The sequence below is a fragment of the Meleagris gallopavo genome, chromosome 22 (assembly GCF_000146605.3).
Source record: "Meleagris gallopavo isolate NT-WF06-2002-E0010 breed Aviagen turkey brand Nicholas breeding stock chromosome 22, Turkey_5.1, whole genome shotgun sequence".
Classification (NCBI taxonomy): Eukaryota; Metazoa; Chordata; class Aves; order Galliformes; family Phasianidae; genus Meleagris; species Meleagris gallopavo.
The window spans coordinates 6,077,826-6,097,629 of NC_015032.2; the positions used below are offsets into that span (position 1 = coordinate 6,077,826).

At 46.3% G+C, this 19,804-nt stretch overlaps 1 protein-coding gene across 1 annotated transcript; it reads right to left on the reverse strand.

The window, feature by feature from the left end:
• Positions 1–11,962: 11,962 nt before the first annotated feature.
• On the reverse strand, positions 11,963–19,374 carry LOC104914023. The gene is made up of 6 exons (XM_031556527.1): positions 17,503–19,374; positions 17,342–17,401; positions 16,809–17,120; positions 16,207–16,282; positions 15,651–15,737; positions 11,963–14,902 (listed from the first exon to the last, which is right to left on the reverse strand). Exons 1-6 carry the CDS (start codon positions 17,675–17,677, stop codon positions 14,458–14,460), a joined length of 1,155 nt encoding a protein of 384 aa, XP_031412387.1. The 5' UTR covers positions 17,678–19,374; the 3' UTR covers positions 11,963–14,457.
• Positions 19,375–19,804: the final 430 nt, after the last annotated feature.

Genomic DNA, 19,804 nt, shown 5'->3' on the forward strand with positions numbered 1-19,804 from the left:
GATAAGACAAGGAGGAGCAGAGCAGGGGAGGACACAGAGCAGGGTGGTGATGTGCAGGCTGCAGTTCCCGTGTAACAGAACACTTGCTTTTGTCAGAGTTCTTAGAGCTTTTTTTAATTGAAACCTGAAAGAAAAGTGCAGCAATGGGAAGACTAAAAGTGAATCTAAATCTACCAGAAGTACTGGAGAGCCTCACGAAATTAGCCCCATGTTCCTTAACTTAATCTGAAAACGCAGCTCCAGTTTGGCAGACTGAATGATTTCACGTTTGCGACATGCTCGGCTTCAGCTCTGAAACTCTCCCCATAAGCTGCTTTTCCCATCTCAGTGTGGATTTACAATCACCTGCCAGCATCTGCTTGGAGCCTGAGCTATAGAGAGAGCTCAGTGCTTTGAAGTGCCGATGCATCACCAGCACAATGTTACCACTGCATCACCTCAAGTCAGACACTGAGACACAAGGTATCGTCTCCAGCTGGCTCTAATCACATCCCTGCACTGCACACAGCTAAAGTTTTGTCTCCTATTGTTTCCCATGGCTTTGTGGGATTTGGAACAGTGCAAGAGGAAAGAAGCCCCATCAGCTCTTCTTCCTGGGGATAACACCTCATGCTTGAATTGATGCGGTCAATAAGCACTCCCTTGTGTAAAGCAAAGCTGTCATCACAAATAAATAAGATTCTTGAGCCAGCATGACGAGACTGAAACATCTCCTGGCTGCTAGAAGCGTGCTGCTTCAATGTCCTTAAAGGACTGCACTGCTCCAAAGTCCCCCTGACTCCATAATCTCAACTGACCGCTGTGATTTCTGCCCCTGCAAATGTTGGGGTTCCCCTTTTCCCTGGGCATTAGGGGGTGGAGCATCGTATGGCACAGGGTTAGGACATAACAGCCCTTGTTGCCTTATAGGATGTGCAGGGTCTCAGAGGAAAAGAGGATACCTAACTCAAGCCCTAGCAGCAGCTAAACAATTTCCATCTAACTGGAAGTAATAGAAGCCATAATCATTACTAGAGCTGACTGCATGTGGCTACAAACCCTCTAGTAGAGGTTTTCTGTTTTCTGTTCATTTGTAGGCATTATGAGGTGCTCATGCATGGGAGAGAAGTTCTGGGAGATACAGACAGAGAGATGGGATTTAAGACAAAGCCAACCAACACAATCTTTAACTTCCTTAAGCTGAACAGAACTTTGGTGAATCGAATGTCTATCACTATTTCTGCTTCTTGGTAATAACATAATCCTTTGGCAGCATGACTTCAAAAAAATCACGCATAAAATATCATCCTTCTCTTGGAAAAATCTATAATCCTAATCTCCATATGCCTCATCTGCCTGTTAGGCTCCAACAAACTTTCAGATGGGCTACACTGGAAGAAAAAAACCCTATCTGTGGCTTGTTCACTCTTTTCACCCCATAAGAAAAGCTTAGTACGAGTTTTGTCCCCCTGACCTCATGCATGCCCAGGCAATGGCTCACCTCACCCCACTGCTCCATGTGGCTTCTTCAGCACAGCTCCAAGGCCCCATCACAGAGGGAGAGGAGCAAACCCCTTCAGGGCTAAGGAAAGCAAGAACCCAGAAGCTTGGCAATGGGTACGTAACCATGCACCCAGACAGCTAAGAAAAGAACATTGTGGCCAGACTTGCACATGGCAGCACTTATTTCCCCAAGTGGAGCAGCTCTGATGGGCCAACGAGTGATGCCCAGCAAACCTGGAGGCTGGGGCTGAGAGAGCCTGCCCTTCCTTACCAGTGACAGGAAGCAGATGGCTCTGAGCAGGGAGGGAGGCGGCTTCCATCTGGGGGATTTTCAAAAGGAAAGATTAAAAAGAAAAAAAGAAAAGTTAAGTCCTTCATTTCTTTGGTTAATTCATGGTAACCTTGGGCTTCTCATAACCACGGAGAGATCACTGTATTTTATACCAGCTTAATGTTATTGAGTGGACACAGAGATGGACTAGTGTTTGCTTTTGCAGCTGTAATATATGACTTATAAACAAGCCTTAGAGAAGAATAATGCTTCTGTACTTTGTGACGAAGGACTTAGAGCTGTTTTCACTTTTATTTGTACAAGAAACTGTCCAAAGTGGTGCTGGTTTTGAACAGCTGGACATAAAGCAAAGTCAGCGTGAGGAAGCACCAGATCAGACACTTATCCATGGCTCTCCCTGGCCAATTAAGTGGGCTCGTATTCTCAAAGTACATGAAATCATTGCACTGTTTTCCTACCTATCAATTACCATCTGCAAACATTCTCTTGCTAGGCTTTTGTCTCCTAATCCTTGCATTAATTGAATTGTCAGCACCACTCACCATTGTAACCAGACTTCTTGACCTCCTGTAGCACCAGAGGAGAAGTGGGCACAGTGCTGACCACTGCAGGCACACATCTGTGTTTGCTAGAGATGGAAATAATCAGTGCAGCATTTGGGGGCCAGTTTGGAAGAAGAGGAGCAGAGGCCATACCACAGCGTGAAAATAGCCATTCTTGTTGCAGACATCCATGGGAAAATTACCCCTCAGCTTTTAGGATAGATGTCAGAATGTTATTTTTGGTGAGGTAATGATGTTCTCTTGTCCCTCTGTATCAGCTGGGGTTGTACCAGGCTTCATAGAGGAGTGATGGTCAATCAAACTGGACCCAGGCAGCCCTGCCCTGCTGCAGCAGGCATCACAGAGGACCAGTCAGCATCACCAGCGTCTCATCAGTGCCTGTTGCACAGGATGCCAACTCATGTACTGCATGCTAATTAGCAGTGCAAAGCCTGTGCCAGTGTTTATCTCATTTCCCGGAACATGGAAGGCTCAGTCAAGCAGAGCACAGCCTCTCAGTAACTCAGCACATGACTTAAAGCTCACCAAAGCGCTCAGACAGCAGCATCCTACTCAGAGAGCAGCAGCTGGGGGTGCAGGATGCTCGAGGGGCTGAGCTTCTGTAGCATGGAACTTGGCACAGGGTACCAGTTCCCCTCTGCAGCAGGATCAGGGCATGAAGGGCTGGCTAGCATTAGCACACAGAGCTGAAAGGGGAGAAATCTCCGGTGATGAACCCCAGACAGAAGTCTCAGCCCTTCCAGACAAGCAAAGACCCAGGAAAGTGACTTATCCCCCAGTGCTGAAACTCTCAAGGTGATGATGAACCAGGAATATCTGAGAGTCTTCTCCTCCTCATCCTTGGAGACATTCAAGGCCAGGCTGGTCAAGGCCCTGAGCAATCTGATCGAGCTGTAGGTGTCCCTGTTCATTGCAGGGGAGTTAGACTAGATGGCCTTTTAGGGTCCCTTCTGACTCGATCAATTCTGTGATTCTAACCACAAACACTGAAATGAAACAGTTCATCACCCCGCTGGCGATTTTACCACCTATTAGGAAAGTCCCATCCTTAGCAAGGAGAGCAAAGGCAGCATTCCTCTGTGACCAGTGCAAGGGCCCTGCAGGTTACAGAGGGGTCCCCGCTGAGCAGAGCCTGAGCAGCTGCTTGCCTCAGCAGAAGGAAGAGAGAAAGAATGAATGAGCTTCTCTTCAATTTTTTTTTAATGAAGGATGCCGATAAGCAACCAGTTTCCTTCTGAAAAATCTGTTAAAAATGACATTTCACTCCTTAATATCACAATCCAATGTTATGAGTCTTTTTTTTTCTTTTCATAAATCATTTTTTTTGTTTCAAATAATCCTGCCTTGCAAAATAGCTGCATGCTGATAGGAGAGGCATTTTCAGTGATGTGCCCAGCTGTTCCACTGCAAAATGCTGACGAGCTCCAATCAAACAGCATTCACATCCCTGGGTAGGATTTATCTGTGGCATCAGTTGTAGATGAATCTGTCCTTGCACTTTAAGAGTCTTGCAACCAGATTTTCATCCTCATTTTCAAAGGAGGTGAGGTTCCCACAGATGCTTTGCTTGATCTGCCTTCACTCCATGGTCAATCCAGTACCATTTTTTAAAAACCATCCAATCGTGGGTGGAAGGATGGGTAGAAGAAAGGAAGGAAGGGTCTCACATCAAAGTTAATGAAAACAATACCTCAAATGAAGCAAACCAAATGAGTTAAGATATTACACCCAGTGCTGTTTTTGGTGTGCCATCCTCCAGGCATGCAGCCACTGTGCTCTGTAGCATCTGGGTAGGGTGGCAAGGAGCAGGATGGAGGTTCCAGGTCAGTGACATGACAGGAGGCAGATAGGGGATAATGGGTACAAACCCACAGGACATAAAAACTCGTTAGTCCCAACGCCATGGGAGAGGCTGCAGAGTGAACCCTGGGAAAGCAGAGCTGGCAGTAATGGGAGCGAGATGCTATAAAACATGAATCACAGCCTCCAAATGAGACAGTGGAAGCCAGGGACACACTTCTCATATTCTTTCCTGGTGGCAATGGGAACACTTAAGGGAAAGATTCAAGGAGCACTTGTATTCAGGGCTCAGAAAAACACTATGGAGCTCTTCAGTAGTGATGTTAAACAAAATTGCAGTCATTTGGAAGAAAAAAAAGAACCAATACCATTATATAAGTACAGTAGTCCCTATTCAAGTTAGGTCTGAATGCAGATGTGTTTGGGGACGAGGAAAAGGGAGAGGTGCATTCACAAGGGGTTTCCCCCAGCCAGAGCAGCTCTTCTCCATTGGCACTTCCCTCTGAATTTAAGACTTTGGGCTGACAAAAAGAAAACTGTCAGCCAGCACAAAGGGCTGTTTGGTGAAGAAAAAAAACCATAAAATAATTCATTCAACTTCTTCTGAAACAACGGGCAAGGTTATCTGTGCTCTGAAACTTACCCCTGGAGCTCCCCTAAACCATGCCAACGGCCGGGCAGTTGGCTTTGATCCCTTGTGTAGGCATCTTTACCCAAGCAATGCTCAGGGAGCCTGGAAACAACGTCTGTTCTTTTGTTGACTGCTTTGGTCTGACATTTCAGTCCTGCACAGCTCCATTGGTCTCAAATTGCCTGCGTGGCTTCAGATGAAGGACGGAGTCATTGCCGCTGCTCTTCGGGGTCTTTCCTCCACTGCAGTCTCAGTGTTAGGAACAGATAAAAGATGAAAGCAGAAGAGATTATGGGAGCATTATCAGCTGGCTTTGATAAATCAAAGGAAGGGGCTGTAGAACTGGCGTTTGATGATGTGGATTTTTGGGGAACGGAATTATTTTCTAGACTGGTTGTTTGAATCCTCCATGATATCCAGCAATACATTGTTGTGCCTCAAAAATTGGCGGTAATTTAATTCCACTTACTCTTTTCCCCTCCTGAACTGCTGTCTCTTCGTGTCCCTCTCAGCCCACTGCTCTGCTTTTGCAGTTCACTAAGACATAACTAAGGCTCTGAGGCTGAAACAGAAATACAGAACAGAACAGAAATAGAAGTGTGGTAAAAAATAAAACAGGATTATGACCAAAAAAAAAAAAATCTAAAGGCTCCAAAAAGGTCCTGCTGGTTTCCACACATTGCTAATGCAGTGCCAGAACCAAGAGCCAAGGAGCAGACATTTTAAGTAGGAAGGCTCTGTTTTTGCTAAGATCTTGCTCAGCTCTAATTCTTGCTGGCATTAAGTAGCAGTAAGATCCCCAAGTGATTCATGCTCATCTTGAGCTTCCCCTTCAGAAAGTCTGCTTTTACTGGAGCCAAAAGGGAGCAAGTGGAGTTCAAAAAGGGGATGAGCAGCTGAAGTTGGCATAACTACTCACGTAGAAAGGCACTGATGAGTCACTGATGTCTGTGACACAGGCTCCCTTGGCTGCAGAACGAAAGGCACTTTATGTAGATGAGAATTAGCATTTTCACCAGTACAGCACTGAGACCAAAAGTGGATTTTCCCATCTTCAGCTCTGAAGAGTCCTTTTAGGCTCAGATTCAAGCACCTCTACAGCCAGAGTCCATTGGCTTTGAAGGGCATAAAGTACCCTCAAGTCTAGGATGCCAGCTGCTGGCCCTGTCCTCATTTCTCAGGAGTCATGTTTTGAAATGCACACCTGTAGGGAACAGGGAGGCCTTGGGGACGTCAGCTGCATTCAGCATCGCTCCTTTAGGGCTGCTCTCTGGAGATGCTCCTCCAAGCAGCATGGCACCCGCTCCCCAGTTGTAGTTTCTCCAGCAGGCAAAGCACAACAACAATTTTTTTTTTCCTTTTGCTTGCTTACCCACTACATAAAATTTCATTTCCTGAATTCACCCTCCCTATTTTGTTCATTAAATTGTCTTTTCTTATTTACAGAGATGAGACTGTTAGGATGGCACTCATGGATATGTGCAGATAGTTGAAATGTACCCACTTCAAACACTGCTCATGCGAGGAGTGGGTAGTTACGTTCAGACACAGCAGGAGAAATAATACACCAGGCCCAAATGTCAAATATAATCACAGGTGATATTAACCTCCCCACTGAAAGGAATACATCCCTTTGTGCAATAACCTGGCTTTAATGTTCAAGATTGCTACAAGAGATTAAACGGCAGTCCTTGATAAGTTGCCTACACTAAAAGCATCATGGAAATTGAAAACATAATGTACCTCACTTAAGTGATTCATGCTATTAATATGTAGAGTCTTCTAAGCTACAGTTTTATCAAAGTTGAACAGTGGGAATAAGTGAGGACTTGTTTCCTCATTTTTATTTATTTATTTCTAAAAAGAAAAAACAGGTGCCTTTATGTCCAGGGAAGACAGAAGTAAAATTGTTTCTGAGAAATGAGGGTTGGTACCTTGAGCTATTTTATTCCACATGGAGGAAAAAAGGAGCACCCACTATTGCCCTGCCCTTTTCCTGGAGAAGGGATATGCAGCGATAGTTCCAGTCACACGTACACGTACAACACACGTGTCCACAGAAACAGACATATCCTCCCCACACAGAAAAATGGGCAAGTGAAAGGAAAGTATGTGTGACAGATAAGTAATGAGCTTACTGTATCTTTTGATGGAAGCGGCTGCTAATTATTATGGCAACACTGAATGAGATGCTGCCAAGAAAGGCAGGATAGGCACACACAGCACGTGTGCTCCACCACTCCGCCTGTGTCTCTCTGCAGACTCCAAGCCTTGTGAGATTTAGAAATATCAGATTTTCTTTCAATTACAGCTTCCGAGAACCAATTTCTGAGGTGAGCCCCATGCTGGATATCTCAGCCCTCAGAGCTAAACTGTACTGTTTAATCTACTTGTTGACTTTTCAGATTCAGTGCAGCCAGAGCTGTGCCATTAGTCAACAAAAAGCAGTTTGCAGCTGTTCCTGTTCCCTTGAAGGCTATTTAATACCCAGAGCTGCCATCCCTTCAGACATGGTGCACTGTGAGTCCAGAGATCCCCAGGGCCACCTCTCCCTGCCTCCCAGTACTACTATCATCTTGGAAGTTTGGGATAAAGCTGCCTTGAAGCTTCCTTCTATATGGCCAGCTATGCCTTGCCCATATCCTAGATGGCTTTGCAGCCCTATGAGACACCTGTGTCCACCCCCTTCAGAAAATGCTGAAGGACAGAAGCAGCCAAATACATCTTCTCAGTCTACTCAGTAGGGCAACCACTGCTTCTCACTGCTTTGGTGATGCTGATGGGACAGCAGCTGCACACAGCCTTATGGGGTTGAATTTGGCCTCAGCGTGCATCCAGTTCTCTTCCCAGTCCCCCATGGGGTGGTGAAAGCCAGGGGCTTGGAGTCAATGCAGTGAAGCACGATGCACATTTTAGGGACAACAACACAGCACACAAAGCACCTTCTCTGCTCCAGCCTTGGGGACACACAAGGGTTTGCTCTGCTGCAGACTCCTTGCAAACAGATGATTCAGTACATGAGAGAAACTTCCCCATTCCCCTTGTGGCTGTATTGATGCTTCAGTTACCACCACTTCAGAAGAAATACCATTTTCTCAAGTCTCACTGAGTCCTCCAGTACACAGGCACAGGCAGTGAGGAAGGTGTAAGGAGAGGGTCCCACTCTTTCCACCCAGGCAGCAGCTCTCCTGCCTTTTATTGTACAGATCTAAGATTCATTGCTCATGAGAAGCCCCAAATGGCAGTTGTCCTGTTCCCTAAGTCTCTGCCATTGGAGTGGGCATCGTTGCCTTTTGGATGTGTGAGTTATCGCTGTGCAAGGAGAGAGCTGCTGCTTCTCCATAACACCTGGTGAGGTGGGGTAGGAATCACTCTTTAAAAGTCGATTCTGTGACAAGATGAAGGTCAGACCAACACAGGATTTCTAAATACAACACTTCCTCAGTCCTTACCCCTCTGCTTGGCAGAACGCTTTTGCTATACCCTGCGAATGAGAGTCCCAGTGCACCAAAGCAATTTTCAGCAGCAATAGCCTGTGAAAAAAATCATGAGGCATTATCACTCATTAACACTGCCAGACAGGGAAGGCAAGGGTAGGGGAAAGAGCTGAAACCTCTTTGATTCTTTTACCGTAGTGGATTGCTCAATGCTAAGTACACACGGCAAATCCACAGATGAGCCAGAGAAAAGTCTTGTCTTTGTGTTAAACAGGTAAACACGAAGGTCTGGGGGAGGATATTCCAAGCTGAAGAGAGTCACCTGTTTCCTTGTCATGCTGGAAATGCGCATTTGAAGCAGAATTTGGCCAATTCACTTTCTGCACACAATGCTGTAAAGTGAGCAAACAATACGAGAGCTCTCAGCAGCCTCTCTAGTTTCTGTTTGTGGGAAAAATCACAATTGTATTCAGCCAATAGGGACTGAAAATTAAATCCCACTGCTGCTGATGAACTGTTTGTCTTGTATCTGAACTTCTGCAGGCTGGAGTTATTGAGCAAAACTGACAGCGGCTTCTGCAATGAAAACCCAACCTTGCATTGGCATCTCATGAAGGGGATGGGAAGAGATGGCAGTTGGGTGACTTTCCAGAGACATCATTCCCGTTTTCAGCCTCAAAAATGAAAAAGCAATTTCTGTGCTCAGTTGTGTTTCAGTCTGCCTCCTGAGGAAGCACCCATTTGTCCACGTTATTATTCATAAAGGCAGAGCCTGTTGAAGCTGACGCTGCACCATATTGGTAAAAGTGTGATTTTTTTCCAAACGATATTCCTAATCAGCAGGTTTCAAGGTACTGATATGTAACCTGTAGGGACCACAGAACACAATAAAGCATATCTTGTAGCTAGTTCATGGTAACTGCAATTTTTAGGCAGTTAATTTTAATAAGAAACATCAGGATAATGACCATGCAACTGGAAGTGCCCCTGTTTCAAGATGACTTAACTTTCTTCTCACAAAAAAAAAAACCATGGGCTTCTTCCTTTCCTACTTTTCAGACCATTTGTCACCAAAGATTCCTGCAGATCAATGATGCAGTTTTGCAGGGGCAGGCAGGGTTAGTGGGTTATTTTTCACAGAGAACGGTGGGTAGATAGAGCTTTGAATTGCTCCCTCGGTCCAGGCATGAAATCCAGTTAAACTGAAGATATTTAATGATGTTAAAATTGACTTCATCCAACTTTGCACTGGACCTGGAAAACACAGAGGCGATGAAAAAAAAAGCCCCGTGTTGCTCCTGAATCAAAATTATAATAGCAGTGATGTTGCTCCACTGAAGTCAGAGATCGTAGCACTCCTCTCACTTAAGAAATGATGGATTTTCTCACATTACCAGGACAAAATCTAGCTCATAATACGTAGGTCATGAACTCATTCATCTCCACCTTCTCTGTCTCTGGGCATTAACAGAATTAACAGAAATAATAATAAACTCCCATCTCCTTTGGATCACAAGAGTTTAACGATTATTCATTAGCAGGAGTACATTGGTTCTGCAGCTTCCTCATCCCTCGCATGCCCAACACTGGGCTCTGCTGCTTGTATCTATGAGAAGCAATCAATAAGTATCATGCAGTCGTCGGCTTTGCAGGATGCTAATTTCTCCCTTGTCAAGTTAGGCACAGAGTTCCCATCGCTCCACCTAACTCCATTTGCCAAGTGGAAAGAAAAAAAAAAAAACAACAACCCACATAATGAGACATACCATTATGAGAGAACATGCCTCCAAATTGCATGATGTGGCTGGAGGAGTGTGATGCTGTAGACAACAGGCACGGGCCATTAACAAGGGGATGCTGGAGCACGGTCCCACCAATCCTTATCTTCCTGTGCTCAGGGGAAGAAGCTGACAAGCTGTATCTATGCCCCAAATCCTCCCTTGTAGGATTAGAATGGAGTAATCACTGGGTTGAGAAGCCATCACACCTCTGTACTTCTCCCTCTGTTTAGGCACCTGGGCAAGGATAAATGCAAAGGCTGAGCCTGCAGGAGGAGGTGGGCAGAGGGCCAGGAATCTCCATGGAATCCATATGTCATCAGGATGGCCTCCAGCTGCAGGTGGATGTACGGCCCAACTGTTCAGGCTCAAATCTCAAAGCTGACTCGAAGCAGAATATGCCACCTGGTTTTGGAGCTTCTATGGCAGGTTTCCACATGCTGCACACCAAGGCAATGCAAGCAGTCAGCCCACAGTTGGAGGGCACCAAGCTGCCTCTTTTCTCTCTTTTTGGCCTCTGAATGTAATTCATTTAAGTTCTCACAAGGCAATTCATATCCAGATTTTATTAGAAGTGGAAGGCCCTTTTATTTCCTCGGTGTATTCAGCACACAGAGAACTGGTGCTATGGTTAATTTTATTTCTGCACTTTCTGTGTTTTAATAATGATCTCCCCAGTTCCATTTGACTCTGAATAGATTCAGGAGATAGAGAGATATGAGGCTGAATAATGTAATCATGTACAGAGAAATACTGGTAAAAGTCATGTGTAATGAGTATGTAACTGAAGCAGAGAGATGAAAGATACAAAATCTGTTATATTTGCACACCTACCAGGAATGTGGCTATGCTCTCCAAAAACATGCAGTTATCCTTTCAAGAAAAATGTAAAATGATGATGAAAAGTGACCTCTGTTAAAAAAATAAAAAAATAAAAAGTTCAAAAGCATTAAGGCAATAATAACTGTGCGGCTGTGGGGCCACATCTCCAGGTGCATTCTCTGTCTTTCACCACATTTTAAAAGCCAAATAAGATAAAGACATACCAGAACAAAACAAGATGCTCTTTGTGTGCTGAATGCCACCAGGACATGAGAGCTTTGAGAGTGAGAGATCACAGCCTGGCATTTCAGCATTCCATGGCCAAGCAGCTGAGCTCTCCCTAGTCTGCATCCCAATTCCTCGGGTTGGCTGATAGAGCACCTGGAACGATTAAGCACAAAGCATTTCCATCACTAATTCTGCTTGGTGCAAGCTCAGAGCACCTCCTGGAGCTGGTGGCAGCTGCCAGGGACTCTTGCAAAGGCAGACAGCTTTTGTAAAGCTTGATTAAAACACCAGAAAAGATTCAGTTATATTTTAACACCATTCCTTTAAGCAGTGCTCACAGTTTGCCTGTTTTCATTAAACTGTGCTACACTTTCTAGGGGATTCACACAGCATGGATATTCAGTGGTGTGCGTTTCTTATGAGCCAAGAAATGGGAAATTAAAGTCTGCCTGTGCTGGACACTGGAACCCCCCTGGCAGAGTCAAGGAAATAAAATTGAAATAAATGGGGCTGAGCACCAGAGAATTCCCCTCTTCTTTTGGCAGCTTGTATTTTTCTCCCCACTTGAGCTCCCATCAGCAGCACCTCCTCAGGATGCTCCTAACTTGAAGCTCAGCCTGTGTCTGAGCCCAGCTTTCACTGCCCATGTCCTGCAGTACCCACAGTGCCCAGAAACTGAACAGGAGCACCACCTTTAATAAGGTGTTATGTTTTCACCTGATTCATCTCAGCAGAAAGACCTGTCCTGCTTCTCCCACTAATTCCTTTAAAGTGAAAGGTTAATGCAGTGCAATCAAGCTGCTCTTCATCACTTAGAGAGGGATGCGGGCTTTGAACATCCCCAGGTGAAATGGCTCTGGCACAAACCCTCCTCCTCCTCCTCCATCTTCCCTGACCCTTCATCCCTGAGGGGATGCCCCATCCCTGTGCTGTGATCTCCCCTCCTGAGGCTGATTAGCTCGAGCTGGAGTTCAGAAGAGGAGAGCACTGGTTTCCTCGTGGAGGTGCTTGATTGTCAGTGACTGAGTGCTCCCAATTAGCCTGCAGCCACTGTCTCCCCTCCACAAATACCTCACAAATGAAGTTTAACGAAAAGCCCCCTGCGTTGCCTTTCTTCAGCCCCCTCTGCCATATCAAAGCCTTCAGCAGTGCCTGAGGACAAAGTTCACCGCCTGGAAGAGCCCATTTGAACATGGTCTCATTAGTGCAGAGGCTGCTGTACGTGGATCTGGGCAGCAGCCAGCAGCCCCTATCTCCAGCCCTGATTTTGGGGGGCTTCTGGGGTTCTTGACAGAAAGGTTCCCGGGCTCAGCTGCTTCCAGAGGAGCTAATTAGAGACATCTTGTTTCAGGAGCCATCAGTACCTGCAGTCAGTCTTCCCTGCTGTTTGATTTTTACCTCCTTTCATGGTAACGATCAGCAGCTCAGCCAGGAGGAAAGTAATACGGTGTTTTAATATTTTACTAAATAACATTAGTGAGCTGGCTTTCCAGGCTGCAGCTTGGCGAGGGATGTGGTAAAACACCAGGAGGTTGGACGAAGGCAGAAGGAGCACCCAGGGCTTGGAAAGTCTGAAACAGCATCCTCACCATTGCATCCTGCTGCTGGGGGAGCTGGAATCTGGAGATGCTCAAAGCCCCAGGGGCTGGTGCCAAAGTGCATTAAATCAGGCTACCTGTGCCTCCTCGGTCCTCCCTTTGGTAAGCCAACACTCAAAGCATCTCCTGGGCTGCTCGCCTGGGCAGTAAGGCCAACCTGAGGTCCTCAGTAACACACTGCTGGAATGGCAGCCACATTTTAAGGGCTGTTTGGGGCAATTTTGCTCATTATAAACCAGAGGTACACATGGCTCCAGGTGCAGCACTGACAGGTGATTGGGTTCAGCTGCTGCTCACATCAAGGTCCATGCTAACAAGAAAGCACCCCTGACACCTTCACATGGTTGAGAGGAAGGAGAAACAAAAGGAATATAATCAGTTATTGATTCCACCAATGCTGTTAAACACGTGTAATGAAAGTAGCACCAAAATTGTAGGCAAACATCTTTGCCACCAAAAGCAAAACGGCTCAGGGTATTTCCTTAGTGATTTTATTGTTGAATTAGAAAAAGGGAGGCAAGGGGGAAAATCCAGAAAATAACACTTTTTTTTTCTCCCTATTTTCAGTACATTTAGTTTGCATTATTATCTCTTGTGTGGCCGTGAAGATATTAAATACTGGAAACAGAGAAAAATACATAAATTAAACCAAACATTTTAACTCAAAGCAACTGACATTTCTTTGTCTGAATAATTTCAAAATTAAGAAATAATTCATGTCTGAGAAGCTTCTTTCAAAGGAAATGTTTGGTAATTTGCAGCATTTCTGTCAGGTGGATTAGTGCCAGAATGTTATTCTTTTAATGTTAAAAACACTTTTAATGCACCCAGACCTCAATTCTAATTTATTCAGGAAAAAAAAAAAAAGTTTTTTTCCTAGTCCTTTCTCACAGCCTCTCACATAGGAAAAAAAAAACAAAAAAAACAGCTGATTCTACCTGGCATTTCTTGGTTAGGATAGAAACAGTGTACTTAAATTATAATGGCTGCATCACCATGTGTCTGATCTTTGAAGGAAAGGTGTACCCGCAGTTGGCCAATTTTTGCCCCCATTGCTTGCCCCCATTCACAGAAACATGCAGGATTTCTCCATGGAGATAATCTAGTTTTAAAAGGAAAATCAATGCAATGAAACTTCCATAAGAGACTTTCTCTTGTTCAACAGACTTCGTTAGTGCAGACACTTCTTCCAGACAGCCACATTAAAGCAGAGGGGAAAAAAAAAAAAAGAAATAATCCTTCTCTGAAGGTTTTATGGCATTGTGTTAATGAGCCTGCCCTTCTGTTACCATGAGAAGCTGCAGTATGCATTCAAAAAGGGAGCAGGTGCTGTCCACAGGATGAGAGGACTGCTGTGCCATGCAGGGAGAAGCCACGTTGGGTGCTACCAAGTCCTTGTGCAAATGGAGCTGCTGCTTTCTTGGGGCTGCGGCTCCTGTCCCATCACCAATCTCCCTCCCTGGCCACTGCAAAGTAGAACAAGGCTGGCTCACCAACCCACGCTTGGATCCAATGGGAAATTTCCATCTTTTGAGTGTGTCCATCAAGAAGACCCAGGAATCAACACCCAGCTATGAGTTGAGGTTGGCACACAGACTGGAGTGGAAGGAACTGGTAAAATGCTGGCAGATGTGCAAACCTGGGGCCAAGCTGAGCAAACTTCCCTCTGATTAATGCAGGTAGACGATTGTGAAAGGTTTGTATCATCTTCAGTGCCTCGGGAGGAATCAGCCAAGCAGCAGCAACGCAGACACGATATTTCTGGGAGGGATGCTCAGGCGCATCAATGAGAAGAGTAGGACCAGAGACACCAAATCACCCCCGTGTCAGAGACATTCTGTCTTAAACTTCTGCCTCAGAGCTTTCTGCACGTTTTGTATCTTCTCTGTGATCACCGTGTCACTGAGGTGGTCCCCAAACTTCTGTTTCAGCAGCACCCTGATGATTTTGATGCAGCGCTCATCCATCATGGGTTTTGCCTCTCGGAAAGTGTTGCCTCTGCGCCCCGTGATGGAGTGGCTCTGGATGTAGTCGGAAGTGAAGAGCTTGTAGAGCAGCGTCTTGCAGGCAGTGCTGATCTTCTGGTCGAAGCGGATTGCTTCTCGGAGCTGTTCCTTGGTGTAACCATTGAAGAGCTCTACCACCTCGCAGGGCTGCCGGTGGGGCTCCTCCTGAAAGGACAGGGATTCCAGCCTCTGTACCTTCTTCTTCAGAGAGAGGACGTCCTGCTGGAGGTCTAAGACCATCCTTTCCAGCTGATCTATCTTCTCTCTGAAAAAGTCAACCAAGGGATAACAGGTGTTGATGCAAGAGGAAAGACAGCATGGCCTCACCACAGCCATTGCTGAAAGCTGAAACACCTCTACCCATGCCATGCTGGTTTGTTTCCTGCAAAAGGGCACAGGACAAGAGTACCAGCCCACCCAGTTTTGCCAGGAGCAAGGCAAGGGCACAGAATGACACGGTCAGAGCTTTCCAGAAGTCCAGAAATGTTCTGACTTTAACCCCCAACTTCACTCTGTCATGATACAGGGAGACTTTGATGCTCAATTTTCTTCTCAGTTTTAAGGAAACATACCAGCCCTTTAAGTCCCAGGAGGCATGTATTCATGGTATGAAAGAATGGACATGCAGGAAATGACAAAGCAAGTGCCATGAGGTGATTTTTGGCACCTGTTTCTTCGCAGTAAAAATGTCCCCAGTAGCTATTTCATCACTGGGTACTTGTCATCAAAGTAATGGGCAATAAAGCAAGCAATGCAGTCGTGCTCAAACATGATAGGTGTCATTTTGATGGCTATAAGCAAGAGTTTTGTGGTTTTTGCACTGTTTTAGATCCTTCTTGCATCTCTAACTCCGAGCTCTACAAACAGATCAAACACCAGGCTCTGATTGTACAGACACTGAGCAGCTCTTGGTTCTAAAATGGCACCATTTTGTCACCCAGTTGAAGATTCAGTGTTCTTTCCTGTCGGGAGGAAAATACAGTGAATAACAAGTGCCTCCTTTGGCTAATTACCTTTCCATTTCACTGGGAGCAATTTTTTTCTGAACTCTCTCGAAGCCATCCATCTCCTGCAAAGTGTCCAGCTTTCCTTCTTCATAGCTGGAAGAAAAAAGCAAGCTAAAAAGCACTGCCACAGGCTTCACACTCCTGTTGTGGTCATTCTCAACGGGCATCGTCTGGAATTCAAGGGTTGACAGCAAAATCAACTCTAGTTTCATTTACAGCCAAACCAAATGAACAAAGAAGAAGTACCCATGGTTCCTCATGCAGACAACCTCCTGAGCATCTCCTTCCAGGTGGAGGAAGCCCCACACACTGATGCTGGGAGCTCCCATTTGACCCACCAAGGGATCAGGACTCCAGAGCACAAGGGAGTCACTTGCTCTGCAGGATCAATGTATCACAGTAATTGCCATTATCCGCAGTGCTTTGGGTTTAAGTCTATACTAATGTCTACTCAGACAGCAGCACCAGGGCATAAAGGACCAGAGTGGACAGACTACACTGTATGAAATTAATTTATGTGGTATGAGACATTCAGGGTTCCCACCGCACTTTCAGGTGTTACCTGTTCAGACAGATGTGCTGCTGGCAGTGGGACAAGATGCCATCTGACTTCCTCTTCATTGCCAGGGCAACGTAGTCTAAGAGGCAGGGATGGGGAACAAGCTGAACTAGCCTGCTGTTGACAAGGGCAGCACCTGGATCTCTTGTCTCCAGAACAAATTACCTAAACACTCAGCACAGCAACACATTGTTCCCTTTGCATAAACAGAACGGTCCAGACCTGCTTTCCAGGATGAAACAACCAGGATTTTGTTTTTAGAGTGAGGAGGTATCTGAAGGGCTTCTTCTGTTTCCATTACAAAAAACACAGCAGGCAAAGCAGGAAGAGACAATGTGCCTCTAGACACTGCTGTAAATCAGCAATAATAATAATGCACTGGGGTATTTCTGTAACTACTTAATACATGCACTAGTGAATGGACAAGGGGGAACAGCTGGTACATGGTAGAGCAGACACTCTATGCGTCCACACATACATCTCTTTTAGACAGCCCTCCTGGAAGAGACCTCCTTGATAGAAAGGACCAGAAAATGGAATCCTAACTCAGCCCACCCATCAGGAAACAGCCAGAAGTCAATGTCCCAATTTACAGCCACAGTTACCTTTGGTAGTGGTGTCAGCTCTGTCTTCCTCACCCTGGGAAGTCCCTGGCACAGCCAGGCTGACAAAAGTGGCTGGAGGGGGGAAGGTGCTGGTAAGATGGGGTGGCCCCAGGGTACATCTCTCCTTGGTGATGGAGGGGCTGCCAGCACTGCAGGGCAGGCTGGGCTCAGCTGCCTGCAGCAGTGGCTTCCCAGAGTAAGTCCTGTCAGTGTGGTATTTCCTGCATGCATTCACTGGGGTCCATTTTGGGAAGGTTTTCCTGGATTTTTTTGGCTGGGGTGGCATCACACTGTGGGCAGCTGGTTCATCTTCTGAAAGAAAGGCAGGCACTCAAGGCATGGGTGTAACGGGGTATCAGTGCTGTGCATCTCCCCGCTCCCACGTGCGGCTGTTTACCTTGATATTAAGGCAGTGATGGAACACTCAACAGCCTCCCATCCAGAAATCCCAGTGAAGGCAGAAAGGTGAAATCTTTCTTACCAAAACTCCCGTCCTACCCTATGAAAGGGTCCAAAGCAAAGACATCACTCACTTAACTTCTCCAGGAGTTGTCTATCTTCCAGCAGCTTCTTCTCCAACGCATCTTTATGCTCTGTAGGAAGAGAGGACATTTCAGCATCAAAATTCTTCTCTTAGGGCTGCTCCCAGGCAGCCCCAAATTGTGAATTCCCAAACTGGAGGGGTGTCACTCACCACTTATGCCTTCCACAATGCCCCAGTAGAGCCCACTGAAGCCGGGGCAGCGGGCCAGCACCTGCTCACCCACAGCATAGAGATGGAAGGGCTTGCGGGGCTCCTTGATGTTCTCCATGCTGATGACACGGCTGCCATCAGGCCAGCTGATGAGCACGTAGAGTTTGGCCGACATCAGGGCTGCCCACCTGGAGCAGGAAAGCTCAGCAAATGATGTTCTACCTGAGGCAGTGAGCCCTGGAGATACAAAGTTTGTTGTCCGTGCATCTTTTCTACCAGTTATTTCTCCTAATCGTAGACTGGCTTATGTTGGAAAAGACTTTAAAGATTATCTGCAGCACAAACCAGCACAGCTCAATTGAGTTCAACTGGGCTATAGCAATTTGCTGCAGAGGAGGATCGTATCTATCTAATATCAGGGCAGTGCAGAGAAAATACTCTAAAAGACCCCAGTGTATTCCAGGAAATGATTGTTCCTTTGCCTGTACAGCTATTTCCTTCAGTAAATGTCAGAATGCTTTGATACGGAGGGCATCAAATTACCTCCATTTCACAGATGGGGAAATTGAGGCACAGAGCAGAGAGGGAGTTATTTAAGGAAGCCAAGGAACGAAGCTGCAAGGAGCCGGTCCTCTGGATCCTGGCCCTTCAAGACGTCCTTAGAGCTGTAGCTCAAACCACTGAATAACAGCAGCCAGGCTACTGGAGACTTCCAAAACTTCCTGAGCCACAGCACCAGCTCAGGGATGATTTCTTTCCAGGTTTTTCACCCCACACATCACAGAGGGGCACTAAGCCAGGCAGGGACCGACCTCCATAGTTCCTGAGGGCCCTGGCAGAGCCTCACCGCAGCCCATCCTGCTCTCCTCTGCAGCAGGGTTTGGCACAGCTGCCCTGGTGAGTGAGGCTGAGCCCTCATGCCAGGCAGTACATGCAGGATGCTCACAAAGCCAATGGCAGGGAGCTGGAGCAGGGAAGGGAAAGGTGGAACAGGGACAAGCTGGCAGGACAGGCAGCTACAACCCCAGTTACTTCAATCTCTTATTCTGCTTCCATATCCCCATTAAAGCTGCGTCTGGCTGAGATTCCTTCACCTGGGAGGTTCAGTTCCCCCTGGAGAACTTCCTCCCTCCCCCCTGCAGCATTAATCAGCTGCAGCAAAGCTGCATGCAGGAGCTGTAGCACTCCCCAGTCTGCCCTGCTGGCACAGATGCGCACCTGGCTCACTCCAGTCCTGATCCAGACACACTGTGGGATTTATTTTTACAAGGAGGGAAGCACCATGCACCAGTGAATCCTATGGCAACTCGATCCCCACATCCCTCTCCCACAGGGCTGGATGCTCTGCAGCAGGCGGCTGCAGACCCAGGAAAGGTAAGGAGAGCCCAAGTAAACTGAGCTATACGCACAGCTGAGACCTCTCCCTCACAGCTGTCTTAAAGAGCTCCATACTCCAAACAGCAAATAACCCCAGCCCCCAAAAAAGCTCTCTAAAGCGCTTTTCCTTTCTTTAACATTTAAAGAAAAAAAGCAACACCGATCCTCACAGCTGCTGCTGCTCCTTTCTGCCCCGCTTGCCAGTTCCTCACTTGCCTTACCAAATGCAACAGGACTACACAAACGCACAAACAGAGAAAGGGAGAGAAAGAGAGAGAGAGAGAGATCAACATCTTGATACAACAGAGCCCCGTCCTTGCCTGGTTAGCACTGCTCCAGGTGTTGAGTCTTGCAAAATGTCTCCTGTCTATGCAGATCTCAGCTGCCTGCTCCAGGGGAGGAGGTGACCGGACATTCCTTTGCCTTGGGCTCGTCCCTTCACCACAGTTTCTTGTCAGGTCTCCTTTGTCTGGCTTAGGAAGCTCCCACCTGCTGTCCCCACTGCATTAGGAAAAAAAAAAATAAAAATCCCTTCCTTTTCCTGGTTGTTTTGTTTCAGCATTATTATTCCTTTTATTTTTCCCATACACATACACATATATCTATATATATATATTCCTTAGCTTGTTTCAGGTCTGTTTCTTACAGGGAGAGAATGCAGAAGAAAAGAGAAAAAGCCTTGGGTTTTTTGGAGCATGAATAAACCTTGCATTTCCATGAGTTATTCATGAATAATTCATGAAAATGCATGATTAATTCAGGTTCATGAATTATTCAGGAATAATTCTCGAACATTCCTGGTTAATTCATGCTCACACAGCGAGTGAGTCAGGCTCTAGGGCTTGGCGAATTCCTTTCTCCCCGAGACAGGAGAAGAGAGGCTTAGAGACAGCTGCATTGTGTACTTCCCATTTGCTGAGCCTTA